We start from the raw sequence: 13,501 nt of genomic DNA on the forward strand, positions 1-13,501 counted from the left end.
TTTTCAATAAAAATACAAAATCTTATTGAAAAAAAAAAAAAAACTTTCCCCCATATCCATGTGCCTTAGGGAAGCACATGGAGCTTGCCACCCACAGGCAGTGTGTGGGAGTGGGTGAGGGCCTACAGCCAAGCCTAGTCATCCTGGTTAAGGGAGAGCAGGTCTCCCTGGGATGGTTTCTGCTGCTGGTGCCCGTGACACGCTGTGACTAAGCGACCAGGGTCACTATGAGTCATCCCAGCAGGGAGGGCACCTTGTCCCCCTCCTCCCAGAGCAGGCCTGGGGTGGGTGAGGTGGTTCCTGTGTTAGTCACTAAACCCTAGCACGGGACTGATTGCCCTTGGAAAGTAGTCTGCTAAGGGCCGACCTTGTGGCTGTGGTGTAGCAAGTAAAGCCACCACTTAGGTGATACTGGCAATCCAAATGAGTGCCAGTTTGAATCCTGGCTGCTCCACTTCCCATCCAGCTCCCTGCTAATACTGCACCTGGGAAAGCAACAGAAGAAGCTCTAAGTGTTTGGGCCCCTGCAACTGCACTGGAGACCTGGAAGAAATTTCTGGGTCCTGCCTTTCAAATAAACAAATGACTTAACATTTTTAAAAGATTTATTTTTATTGGAAAGTCACAATTACAGACAGGAGGAGAGACAGAAAGGAAGATCTTCCATTCACTGGTTCATCCCCAAGTGGCTGCAATGGCTGGAGCTGAGCCGATCCAAAGCCAGGAGCTTCTTCCAGGTCTCCCACACGGGTGCAGGGTCCCAAGGTTTGGGCCATCCTGGACTCCTTTCCCAGGCCACAAGCAGGGAGCTGGATGGGAAGTAGAACAGCCAAGACAAACTGGCACCTATATGAAATCGCAGTGCATGCAAAGCGAGGACTGTAGCTACTAGGCTACTGTGTCGGGCTGATGACTTTTTTTTTTTTTAAGACTTATTTGTTTTGATTGGAAAGTCAGATATACAGAGATGAGGAGAAATAGAGAGAAAGATCTTCCATTCGATGATTCACTCCCCAAGTGACTATGATGGCTGGCACTCCCCTCATCCGACACCAGGAGCCAGGAACCTCTTTTGGGTCTCCCATGCAGATACAGGGTCCCAAGGCTTAGAGCCATCACTTGACTGCTTTCTCAGGCCACAAGTAGGGAATTGGGAAGCAGGCTGCTGGGATTAGAACCAGTATCCATATGGGATCCTGGTGCGTGCAATGCAAGGACTTTGGCCCTAGGCTACCATGATGGGCCCTTAATTTTTTTTTTATTGAAAATTTTTATTTGAAAGACAGAGAGTGAGGGTGGGGCTGGGGAGAGAGAGAGCAAGCTATATATATATATATGTATGTATGTATTTGTTAAATATGGAATGCTTCAAGCACAGGGGCCATGCTAATCTGTGTATCATTCCAATTTTAGTATATGTGCTACCAAAGCGAGCACGCAATATATATTTTTAGAGACTTATTTATTTTTATTGGGAAGGCAGATGTATGAAGAAAAGGAGAGACAAAGAGAAAGATCTTGTATCCACTGGTTCGCTCCCCAAGTGGCCACAGGAGCCAGGAGCTTCTTCCGGATCTTCCACTGGAGTGTCATTTCCCAAGGCATCTGGCAGGCAGCAATCCCCCAGCTACGTGGGCTGTTATCCTAGCACACTGCCAGCATCTCCTAGGCTAGACGCTTGATCCTTGCAGAACCCTGGTACAGGACCATGGGATGGGTAGGTTCATACAGAGAAAGAGCAGTACAATGGATAATTAGCGGCAAGGAGATCATGACACGGTGTGGTCCATGAAGAGAGGCCATGAGGGACCACGTTGCAGGTCTCTCAACTGGGAGTTTTCACACCTGGAGATGACTAGGCAGTCTGTGGAGGACAGCTATAGCCAGCTCCCACAGGAAGCTGTGGGCAGTGCAGTTAGGGTTAGCCAGAGTGAGGAGTGCTGCCCAGCCGGCTGGTCACTGCACATAGCTAAGAGACGGTTACACAGGCAGTGAGAACATGGGCTCTCTAGGCCATGCAGATGGGATGGAACTACCTGGCAGGGGACCTAAGAATCAACACTTCTGTATAATTTATCACAAAGACAAAAGGAGACAACCACAGAAATTTCCCATTGATTATTTCACACAGCTGGGCCTGGGCCAGGCCAAAGTGAGGAGCCCACAACTCAACTTGGGTTTCTAATGTGGGTAGCGAGGACTCATGTCCTTGAACCTTGGTCGGTCAGCTTTCTCCCAAGGAGCTGGAGTCGGAGCTGGGACTTGAACCCTGGTATTCTGATGTGGGAGGTGGGCACCTTAATTCCTGTCCCAAACTCCCACCAGGCTTGGCAGCCTCTGGACGCTGGTTATGGAGTCCAGGTCACCTGTTCCGGGAAGCCCTCCTGGCTGGACTAGGAGGCTGCGCTGGTCCAGTTTCCCGACACAGCACCCGTCATGTCTTTGTCATCGACTGTTTCCTGGTTCCGCCTGCTGGTCTATGAATTTTGTGAGTGAGGCCCCACCTGGTCACCTTTGTACCCACAGGACACTGTGGTGTCCATAACTTTGTAGAATGAATCAATCAATGAAAACTTCAGCGGGCCTGTGGGGCAACTGGAGGAACTAGCAGAAAAAGACTAGCATGTTAGGGAGTCTCGCCGCGAGCTCAGGCCCTTGGGACCACGTCCTTCTTGTCCACTCCACTTCTGTCCACAAACGGGCCTTGCAGCAACTTGAAGCCTGCCACTGAGGACGCCAGGGTCAACCGCGCAAACTCAAATCTTTGAGGTCCTGCCGGCTGAAGCCACGCCCCTCAGCCTTAGACTCCGCCCCTTCCAACCTCTGCATTCGGGGTCGGGGCCAGGCGGCGACGCCCCTGAGGCCGCATGCGCAGTGCGCACGCGTGGGCTCCCTTTGCCCTTCTCCCAATGGCGGGCGGCTGTCGCCTTCCCGGCAGCCTCCCTCGGGCAGGGAGCGCGTCATTTCCGGTGGGGAAGGCCCGCGGCCGCCGCCGCCATTTCGGGCAGTGCTGTGAGGCTGAGACCCTCGCCGGTCCGCTGGGCGGCGGGGCGCCGGAGCTGGAGGGGCGCGCACGGCGGCGGCGGCGGCGGCGGCGGCCATGGCAGGCAACTTCGACTCGGAGGAGCGGAGCAGCTGGTACTGGGGCCGGCTGAGCCGGCAGGAGGCGGTGGCGCTGCTGCAGGGCCAGCGGCACGGGGTGTTCCTGGTGCGGGACTCGAGCACCAGCCCCGGGGACTATGTGCTGAGCGTCTCCGAGAACTCGCGCGTCTCGCACTACATCATCAACAGCAGCGGCCCGCGCCCGCCGCTGACACCGTCGCCCGCCCAGCCTCCGCCCGGTGAGGGACCGCGGGGACGGTAGAGGCCGGGCGGGCGGGGACGGAGGGCCGCGGGAGCGCCCGGAGGGCCGGCTGCGCGGGGCGCGCTGACCACTTCCCTCCGACACGCACACGCCTTCGCGAGGGCTGTGGGCAGCGCTGACCACCCTGCGGGCGGCCTCTGGGTGTGCCGTGGGAGGACAGCCCTGGGGGAAGGGGAACTGCCTGGGCCCCAGGGTGGGGCCAGCGCCCGGGCCAGGCGCAAGGGCAGGGCAGGGACAAAGAACTGAGGGGGGGATGTTGGCACTGCGGGGGCATCACTGGGCAGCGGTGCCCGGAACGAATCCGATAATCCTACAAGTGGCTTTTCAGCTTGAAACGTTTCCTGCAGTGCTGCAGCACAGGGTTTGGCCGAACTCCCCTGGTGGCCTTCGTTAGGAAGTCACTCGGCACACGGGCGGGGAGGGATGGAGCTCCCTCAGGAAACCGGTCAGCTTTTTCCTTTCTTGGGCATTTTTCCAAAACCCTTGCACCGGCTTCTTCCCCGGTGGAGGACGGAGGTGGCGAAGTAATTGCCTCCAGGAGTGAACCAAACCTTCCGGGTCCAGCCCAGAAGTCCGTCGCTAGCCAACTGTGACCGGGAGGTCTTAGTGTGTGGGAGACTTCTCCGCAGTTAGGAGCTTCTCGTTTTCAAAGTGTTTAGCAGAGAAGTTTTTTTTTTTTTCTTTTTTTTCTTTTTAACCTGTTAAAGAGCAAACCAGAAATAAGCAGTAGAGATGAGGCGAATGGACCATGACGGTTCCTTGGACTTAAAACGTTACCAGTTGTGGGCTGAAGAACCTCCACCTGCTCGGTGGGTTGAGACAGCGTCCCCGAATCTACTGGGTATTGGGGAGGTGGGGCAGGTCCATTAAAGGAGCATTGAGCTGTAACTGTCTTTGTTAACACCATTGGAATTGCTTCTGGAATGCTAAGAAGATACATGCACTTAAACTTGTGGTCTGTGAGGTGAGGTGGAATCCCCAGGCTCCCGTATGTGTGACAGCATCAGGGGTGCACTGTCATCCTCCTGCCCCAAGGCTGCTGCAGTTCACCTGGGCCAGACTCCAGAGCCAGCCTTTGCAGCCTTGCCATTTTGGGCCATCCTAATTTAGATCCACTCACTCTGACCAGAAGTGCGGAGATGGATAGGCAATCTTTCTCTTGTTGCCATCTACCAATTCAAAAGAACAAATGTGGGTCTTCAAGGTCACAAAACATCCTTTCTCCATCTGGCAATTTAGTAACATTATATTAGTAACATCATAATAGAAGGTCACCCAGGAATGTGGATGTAGCCTCTGCACCCTGTGGTAGGCTTGGATGCTGCCGGCCTGGTCCTCTGGGTTGTACACTTTCCGTGCAGTTGTGTAGTGATGGCAGACTGTCTGTGAAGTTCACTTCTCCTTGAGTTTCTGTACACATTCTGCTGACTGCAGAATTTGCAGTCAGCAAAAGGCAGGTTTGTTACCTTGATATTTCACATCGTGGCATGATAGTTTTATATTTACCTCTTTGAGTGCCACCTTTTCAAAACAGATAAAAGTTGGGCCAGGAGAGAAGGAAAAGACTGGCCAAGGTTTGTGAATGGGGTGTGGAAAGTTCATGGGCATGAGGTAATAGCTGCCTCATGAACTATTTTCCACTTAAGCCAGTTGATGCAGGTGCTATCTCTGTAACCCTCCCCCCACCTCCTCTAATCAAGTTCTGTCTTTTGAAGCCACAAGGAGAGCTCCAGAGATTAGAGTAGCATTTATGTGTGTGTGTTTTTTTTTAAGATTTGTTTTTATTGGGCCCGGCGTGATGGTGCAGTGGTTAAGGTCCTTGCCTTGCACGCCTGGGATCCCATATGGGTGCCAGTTCTAATCCCGGCGGCCCTGCTTCCCGTCCAGCTCCCTGGCTGTGGCCCAGGAAGGCAGTCAAGGATGGCCCAAAGCCTTGGGATCCTGCACCCTCATGGGAGACCTGGAAGAGGGCCCTGGCTTCGGATCGGCATTGCATCGGCCGTTGCGCTCACTTGGGGAGTGAATCATTGGACGGAAGATCTTCCTCTCTGTCTCTCCTCTCTGTATATCCACCTTTCCAATAAAAAATAATAAAAAAATAAATCTTTAAAAAGAAAAAGATTTGTTTTTATTTGAGATATTTTTAAAGACTTATTTTATTAGAAAGGCAGATGTACAGAGAGGAGAGACAGAAAGATCTTCCATCCAGTGATTCACTCCCCAGGTGGCCACAACGGCCGATGCTATGCCGATCCGAAGCCAGGAGCCAGGAGCTTCTTCTGGGTATCCCACACAGGTGCAGGGTCGCAAAGCTTTGGGCCGTCCTCAACTGCTTTCCCAGGCCACAAGCAGGGAACTGGATGGGAAGTGGGGCTGCCGGGATTAGAACCAGCACCCATTTGGGATCCTGGTGTGTTCAAGGCGAGGACTATTGCACCGGGCCCAAGATTTGTTTTTATTGAAAGACAGGTACACAGAGAGGAGAGACAGGAAGAACTTCTGTCTGCTGATTCACTCCCCAAGTAGCCACACTGACTGGAACTGAGCCAATCCAAAGTCAGAAGCCAGGAGCTTCTTCTGGGTCTCCCATGCACGTCCAGGGTCCCAAGGCTTTGGGCCATTCTCAACTGCTTTCCCAGGCCACAAGCGGGGAGCTGGGTGGGAAGCAAGGCTGCAGGGATTAGAACCAGTGTCCATATGGGATCCCAGCATGTGCAAGATGAGGATTTAACTCCCCCCCCACCCCCTTGTTAACGTAATTTATTTTACTTAGAAAGGTAGAGAATCTTCCATCTGCTGATTTATTTCCCATTGGTCACAATGGCCAGAATTTGGCTGATCTGAAGCTGGGAGACTGGAGCTTTTGGGTCTCCCATGTGAGTGCAGCAGGCAGAGGCCAATAAGCAGAGAGCTGGATCAAAAAGTGGAGCAATTGGGACACAAACCTTGCTTAATGAAATGGCACTGCTGTCGGCTAAGGATCAGTTGGTTACAGCTCCTCACAGCCCCCTTCGCTGAGCACTGCGTGTGCTTTCTCATTTACTGTCTGTAACAATGTAGTGAGACAAGTAGTACAGTCTGTTTTTTAAAAATGACTCCATTTTAAGGAGGAAGAAATTAAACATCTGAGATCCAATGACTAGAGCTTAAGGTCGCCTAACAAGTGAACAACCAAGGTTAGTCTGCACCTTGGCATTGTGACCTTAGAAAGCTGACCCTGTGGGCCTGGCGTGGTGGCCTAGTGGCTGAAGTCCTTGCGTTGCACACGCCGGAATTCCTCTCTATCTCTTTGTATCTGACTTTGCAATAAAACGAAAATAAATCTTAAAAAAACAAAACAAAAACCAAAAGCTGACCCTTGGACACTGTGCTGCCCAGTGAGAGCTTCCTTCTGGGACCCCAGTAATGTACACCTAGGGCTGTCCTCACCCCCTTGTGTCTGCCCTGGAGCCCTGGTTATCTTTAAAACCCAAAAGGAAAGATTGACAAAGAAAGCTGGCTTTATCATGCAGGCAGTATAAATAAATAAAAACACCTTCTGTAAAGTCTGGGAGTGGAAGGCTGTTAAAGGCCTTTGGCACACTGAGCATGGACAGTTTTAGGATTACAGTCTGTGTGACTCCCTTGGATGGCAGAACTTGGGTATACCTTAGAGACAGGACTAGAATAGGCAAACATTCTTCACCTTTTCTGGGGAACCTGTTCTTGATCTTCAGTCCCTGCAGGTCCTTGTGCTGTCCTGGAATCTGCTGGCTGTGTCCCTGGGGCTATAGCCAAGAGCTGCTGGGTATGCTCAGCCTGTGGTGATGGGGTGACTTTCCACATGGGTCTCTTGTGTTTGGGAACACCAAGGCCCTGCCCAGCCAGGCCTTGCCTGCAGGTGGATGACACCAGGAGTGTGAAAGAGGAGGTGAGGTAACAGCCTGAGCCGTGGAGCCTGGTGTGGGGCTTCCTTGCCTACACTTCCGGCTTGTGTGGCTGGGGGCAGGTTATTTAACTGGTTTCTGCTTCAGTTTCCTCATCTGGGGAAGAAGGAAAAGAATAATACTGCATATGGTGGTTGTAAAGATTACGTGAGCTTCAGTGTGTCTGGCACTTCAGGATGTGGCTGACCTGTGAGCAAGTGCCCAGTAGGGGTTCCATCTGTTAGTGTCTATCTGTAACTGAGTTGTGGGGCGATCACCCTCAGCCAGAGGCGCACAGGCTGGAGAGCACTGCTCAGAGAGCAGGTCTTGCTATTTTAAAAGATTTATTTTTTTGTTTGAAAGGCAGATTTTGCAGAAAGAGGAGAGAAGATCTTCCATTCACTGGTTCACTCCCCAAATGACTGCAACAGCTGGAGCTAAGCTGATGGCAAGCTGGGAGCCAAAGCTGCTTCTGTGTCTCTTCCACAGGTGCAGGGTGGGAAAATGGTCCAGGTCCCAAGCAAGGAACTGGATGGGGAGTGGAGCAGCTGGGACATGAAGCAGCACCCTTATGGGATCCTGGCACCTGGCACGAGGAGGGCTTAAACCCTGAGCTGGAGCTGGCCCAGACTGTTTAAGAGCTTTGAGAAGCATCTGGAGTCTTCCCTTCTGCCACTAGGGCAGCAGAGTTGGGGCTTTGAAATGAGTTAACTCTGGAAGGAATTGAGATGGCTGAGGAGAGGGGATTTTTGTTTTTTAATTGAATATCTGTAATGTGCCAGCCAGTTTTAGGATCTTTACTGGATTGGTATCTAGATTCGGTCCCATTTTGCAGAATGAGGGGCTCAGGCATGGAGAAGTTGGGTAACAGCCCTTGTAGCTGAGTTAAATACAGCTAGAATTAGTTGACCGCCAGTCAGTCTGTGAAGTCTGTGCTGTTTGTCTGGGTTGGCATGCATGCTGGTATGTCTTGTCTGTAGGTTATCTCAGATAGAAGTCGTGGCTTGCTGGGACCTTTTGTTTTGGCCGAGCGGTTTTGCATGTTTACCTAAGCAGCCTCTGGAAACAGTATAGGCAGAGGACAGGAAGTGGAGATGTGGCAAGAAGGAAGTGCTGGGACATCAAGGAAAGGCCACCAATGGAGCCTGGAGTGACCTGGCCTGTTTTAGCCCAGAAAGCCCTCAGGCATTCATGAAATCTTGAGGAGTGGCTTGCAAAAAATTGATGTAACCTGTGGGCTGAAACCTTTTAAAAGTACAGAAAAACCAAAGATGTATCCTTAAGTGCTTGTGTTAATTTTTTTTTTTTTTAAAGATTTTATTTTTATTATTTTTTCATTGGAAAGGCGGATATACAGAGAGGAGAGACAGAGAAGAAGATCTTCCGTCCGATGATTCACTCCCCAAGTGAGCGCAACGGGCTGATACTATGCCGATCCAAAGCCAGGAGACTCTTCCGGGTCTCCCACGCGGGTGCAGGTTCCCAAAGCTTTGGGCCGTCCTCGACTGCTTTCCCGGGCCACAGGCAGGGAGCTGGAAGGGAAGCGGGGCTGCCGGGATTAGAACCGGCGCCCATATGGGATCCCGGGCGTGCAAGGCGAGGACCTTAACCACTTGCGCCACCGCGCCGGGCCCTTGTGTTAATTTTGATTTCTGAATGTGTGAATTCAGAATCCTGCATGAAGTTTGAGCTTGGAACAAGGGCTTTTCCACATTCCACCTGGCTGTGAGAATTCTGTTGGTTCTGTTCTCTTTACGACTGACTGCATCTCCTCCTTCCTTTCTGCCCCCTTTCCTGCTGTTAGCTGCTGATGGTTCGGAGTGGAAGGAGGGAAAGGAACAGGTAGCTGTGGTGAAGTTTGGGCTTGTCTGGGATTTGGCGTCTATTCTAGTCCCCTCTCGCCTTCTGGAGTTTGGCTCAGTGCAGTTTGATTGCCTTGGAGGTGACTGCCAGCAGCATGCGTGGGAAGGCCTTTGCGATAGCTTACAGGGAAAGCGTGCCTAGGGTTTTCCCTCAGTGCTTTGCTTGTGTTTTGTGAGGATTACCAAGCTTCCCCCTTGGCCCACCTTAAAAAGCAAGTCATAGAGAGTCCAGTTAACAGCATGTGGTGTGAGAACAGAGGGGGGTTAAGCTGCTTTCTATCTTTGTATCAGATGAGCTGTCCGTTTTCCTTACTGATCTTTGAAGGAATCTTGGCTCAGTAGTGCTGTTCTTCTAACACACCTTCTCCCTTCATGTTCCCCCCTCAAAAAAAAACCCCACACTTGACTTGGCTGAGTACAGTACTAGAGGAACCATAACAATGGATGGCAGGGAGTGGTTGCTTTCCTTCTTGGAATGCAGAGTACCTAGGAAATGGTCAGGGGCCATTGTGTTGTAGTGGGTAGAGCTGTAGGCTGGGATGCCAGCATCCCAAATGGGTGCTGGTTTGTGTCCTGTGTGCTCCACTTCCAATCCAGCTCCCTGCTAATGTGCTTGGGAAAAGAGCAGAAGATGGCCCAAGAGTTTGGGCCCCTACCGTCTAGATGGAAGACCAGTTGAAGCTCCTGGATCCTGGCTTTGCCCTGGCCCAGTGCTGACCATTGTGGCTCTCCTACTCCGCTTCCCCTTTCTCTGTCTCTTCTCATGCCCCACTCCTCTGCTCTGCCCTCTCCCACACTCCCCTAAAGTTCTAATTTTCAAAATAAATTAAAAAAAAAAAGGTTCAGGGATGGTCAGAGTTGCCTTTTCATTGTGATTTTGTTGTATTGGGACATAATTTGTTGTGTTGCTACCATTTGTGGTCAGAACACCTCTCCAGTGTGGTTGGGAGATATGCAGCTTTGCAGCTTTGCTCGCCAGCCACACTGGGCGTGCCTTTGGGTCTCTAACTGTCCCATGAGCTGCTCAGAGCTGGGAATTGCTTTTTGTGTGGCACAGAGGTCAACAAGCCACTTGCGATGTGTGTACCTCTAGATCAGGATCTGGGTACATGTCCTAGCTCCACTTGGAATTCCACCTTCTGTTCATTTGTACCCTGGGAAGAAGCAGTAGTGATAGAGAACTTGGGTTTTTATTGCTAGCATTTCAGAACTGAAACAACAGGTGAAAAAGGATTTCTGTGTCTTTTTCTCTTTCAAAATTTTGGGGGAGGAGGTAACATTGTGGCATGCCAGGTAAAGCCTCTGCCTGAGAACTGGCATCCTGTGTGAGTTCCTGTTTGTGTCTGTGTGCTGCTCCACTTCCTAATCTAGCTCCTTGCATGTGGCCTGCAAAAAAAGTAGAAGATGGCCCAAAAATGTGGGCCCCTGTAACCCACATGGGAAACCCAGATGAAGCTCCTGGCTTTGGCCTCGCCTCCCCTACTACCACTTGTGGCTATCTGAATCGGCAGATGAAAGCTTGATCTCTAATTCCTTCAGGATAATGAACCTCTTAAAACAATTTTTTACGATTTATTTTTATTTCCAAGGCAGATTTTAGAGTAGAGACAGAAGAAAAGAGCTTCCATTCAATGGTTCACGCCCCAAATGGCCACAGTGACTGGAGCTAAGGCAATCCGAAGCCAGGTCTCTCATGTGGGTACAGGACTTGGACCATCCTCTGTCGCCTTCCCAGGCCGTAACAGGGAGTTGAATGGGATGCGGAACAGTGGACAGAAAACTGAGCGTACATGGGATGCTGGCACTTAAAGGGTGGAGGATTAGACTATTGAGGTGATGTGCTGGCCCCTAAAAATGCCTTTTGGCGAACACTGACTGGCTTGCCGACTATTGAGAAGAAAGCCATTAGCAGAAAACCATTTTGGCTGTTGTACCTTTAGATTTAGTTGGGCCGGCTAAGCAAAGGAGTGTTCTTCCCTGTTGTGGGACCATGTCCTAAGTTGTGCATACCCTGCTGGTGTGAGTGGTCTCCTGCCATCCTCCTAGGAGCTTTCTTGACTACATAGTGCTAAATTGCAGCTAGCACTGGTCCCTGCTCCACAGCCTGAAAAATGATCCTGAATTTGAATGAGCCAGGCAGTGATGGACATGTCTTTTCAGTGGTTTTTTTTTTTTTTCCTTTTTAAGATTTATTTTGTTGGAAAGATTTACAGAGAAAAGGAGAGGAGAGACAGAGAGAAGGATCTTGCATACACTGGTTCACTCCCCAGATGACTGCAGTGGTTGGAGCTGAGCTCATCCAAAGCCAGGAACCAAAGCTTTGGGACCCTGCACCCGTGTGGGAGACCTGGATGAGGTTCCGGACTCCCGGCTTCAGATCAGCACTGCACCGGCCATTGCGGTCACTTGGGGAGTGAATCATTGGACGGAAGATCTTTCTATCTCTTCTCTTCTCTGATAATAAATAAATCTTGAAAAAAAAATGGAAAAACTTTATGTTAACAAAAAAAGATTATTTTTTATTGCAAAGTCATGCGTGTGTGTGTGTGTATATATACACACAGTCTTTTTAATTAGGAGAAATGGTATCTTTTCAAATATCAGGTGTGAGTCATATTCCTGGCTCCAATCTCAAAAAGAGAAAAAAAGGAAGAAAAGAGCAAATGAAAAAAATCTGGTAGATTGTAATCTAAAGTGCATGATAAGATTGGCTCTGTAGCAGAGTTAACATAGATTAAAGGATTCCCACAAATCCTACATCGACTTTTATTTATTTAGTTTAAGAAGTTTTTATTTGAAAGACAGTTACAGAAAGGTTTTCCATTCATATGGCTGCTGCAGCTGGCACCAGGTTGATCTGGAGCCAGGAGCTTCTGGTTCTCCCACATGGATGCAGAGTCACTAGTGGAGCAGCTGGGACTCAGAGTGTGCCCACGTGGGACGTGTGCACTGCAGGTAGTAGCTTCATCTGCGCTGGTACGAGCACCAGCCCCTTTATTTCAAAGGTAAAGTTATAGAGGAAGAGAGAGAACGAGATCTTAATCTGCTGTGTTACTCCTCAGTTGGCCACAACAGCCAAGGCTGGGCCAGGCTAAAGCCAGAAGCTTCTTCCTGGTCTCCCACGTGGACAGAGGGGCCAAGAACTTACTTTCCCAGACACATTGAAAAGGTACAGTGAAGCAGCCAGAAGTGGAACATAAACCCACATGGTGTACTGGCATTGCAGGTGGTACCTCACGCCACTGCACTGTACCACCAATCCAAAATTCCAAATTTCCTTTTTTTATTTTAAAATAGATTTTTAAATTTTTATTACAAAGTCAGATTTGCAGAGAGAAGGGAAGACAGAAAGATCTTACATTTGCTGGTTCACTGCCCAAGTGGCTGCAATGGACAGACCTGAGCTGATCCAAAGCCAGAAGCCAGGAGCTTCTCCAGGTCTTCCACGTGGGTGCAGGGTCCCAAGGCTTAGGACCATCCTTGACTGCTTTCCCAAGTCACAAGCAGGGAGCTGGAGGGGAAATGAAGCAGCCAGGATATGAACTGGCCCCTGTATAGGATCCTAGCGCATGTAAGGCAAGGACTTTAGCCACTAGGTTACTGTGTCAGGCCCCCAACATATATATATATTTTTAATTTAAATAAAGATTGAGGATGGCTTAGTTGCTAAATTCTCGCCTTACATGCTTCGGGGGTCCCATTTAGGCACCAATTTGTGTGCTGGCTATTCTACTTTCAGCTCCCTGCCTGTGGCCTGGGAAAGCAGTCGGGGATGACTCAAAGCTTGGAGACCCTGCACCCGTGTGGGAGACCCGGAGGAGGTTCCTGGCTCCTGGCTTCGGATTGTCTCAGCTCCAGCCATTGCGGCCTCTTGGGCAGTAAACCATTGGATGCAAAATCTTTCTTTCTGTCGCCCCTCTTTGTGGATATACCTTCCAATAAACATAAATAAAACTTAAAAAAAAAATAAGGGAGGGCGATTGAGATGCTTGTTCGAAGGGAACATTTTGGGAATGAGCCCATAGCTAGAAGATAGGTCTATCTCTCTATGAGTCTCTGTCCCTCTAACTGCCTTTCAAATAAATAAACTTTTTGAAAAAGGCACTTCTTCGGCTCCCTGCTTTCCATATCGTGCCTGGGTTTCAGTCCTGGCTGCACTTCTATTCCAGCTTCCTGTTAATCCGCAGCCTGGGAGGCTGCAGGTACTTCACTGCCCAGTTGCCACCTGGAGAAGCAGCTTAAGGGCCAGGTGCCTGGCTTCAGCCTAACCTTTCCCTGGCCATTGAGGAACTGGGAGAAAACCAGCAGATGAAAATCTATTGGTTCTCCGCTTTCAAGTAACTTTTAAAGATTTATTTTTATTATTTTTT

The 13,501-nt window shown here is 50.1% G+C and overlaps 1 protein-coding gene and 1 non-coding gene across 6 annotated transcripts in view; one reads left to right on the forward strand and one right to left on the reverse strand.

Annotated features, from left to right (window-relative positions):
- Positions 1-1,333: 1,333 nt before the first annotated feature.
- Positions 1,334-1,437, reverse strand: LOC121170555. Its single transcript, XR_005885983.1, has one exon. It is a non-coding gene; the product is annotated as a U6 spliceosomal RNA (small nuclear RNA).
- Positions 1,438-2,979: 1,542 nt separating this feature from the next.
- CRK (CRK proto-oncogene, adaptor protein) overlaps positions 2,980-13,501 on the forward strand; it is a 29,501-nt gene continuing 18,979 nt past the window's right edge. For 2 of the 5 annotated variants that reach the window (XM_041001791.1, XM_041001788.1), the window contains exon 1: positions 3,071-3,341. In XM_041001791.1, the coding sequence (XP_040857725.1) occupies positions 3,101-3,341 (241 nt within the window). In that variant the 5' untranslated portion in view covers positions 3,071-3,100. Of the gene's footprint in view, positions 3,342-13,501 lie in introns of all 5 variants that reach the window. The other 3 variants (XM_041001789.1, XM_041001792.1, XM_041001790.1) reach the window with 3 other exon arrangements.

The sequence above is a fragment of the Ochotona curzoniae genome, unplaced genomic scaffold (genome assembly GCF_017591425.1).
Source record: "Ochotona curzoniae isolate NIBS_2020 unplaced genomic scaffold, NIBS_Ocur_1.0 scaffold_2453, whole genome shotgun sequence".
NCBI lineage: Eukaryota > Metazoa > Chordata > Mammalia > Lagomorpha > Ochotonidae > Ochotona > Ochotona curzoniae.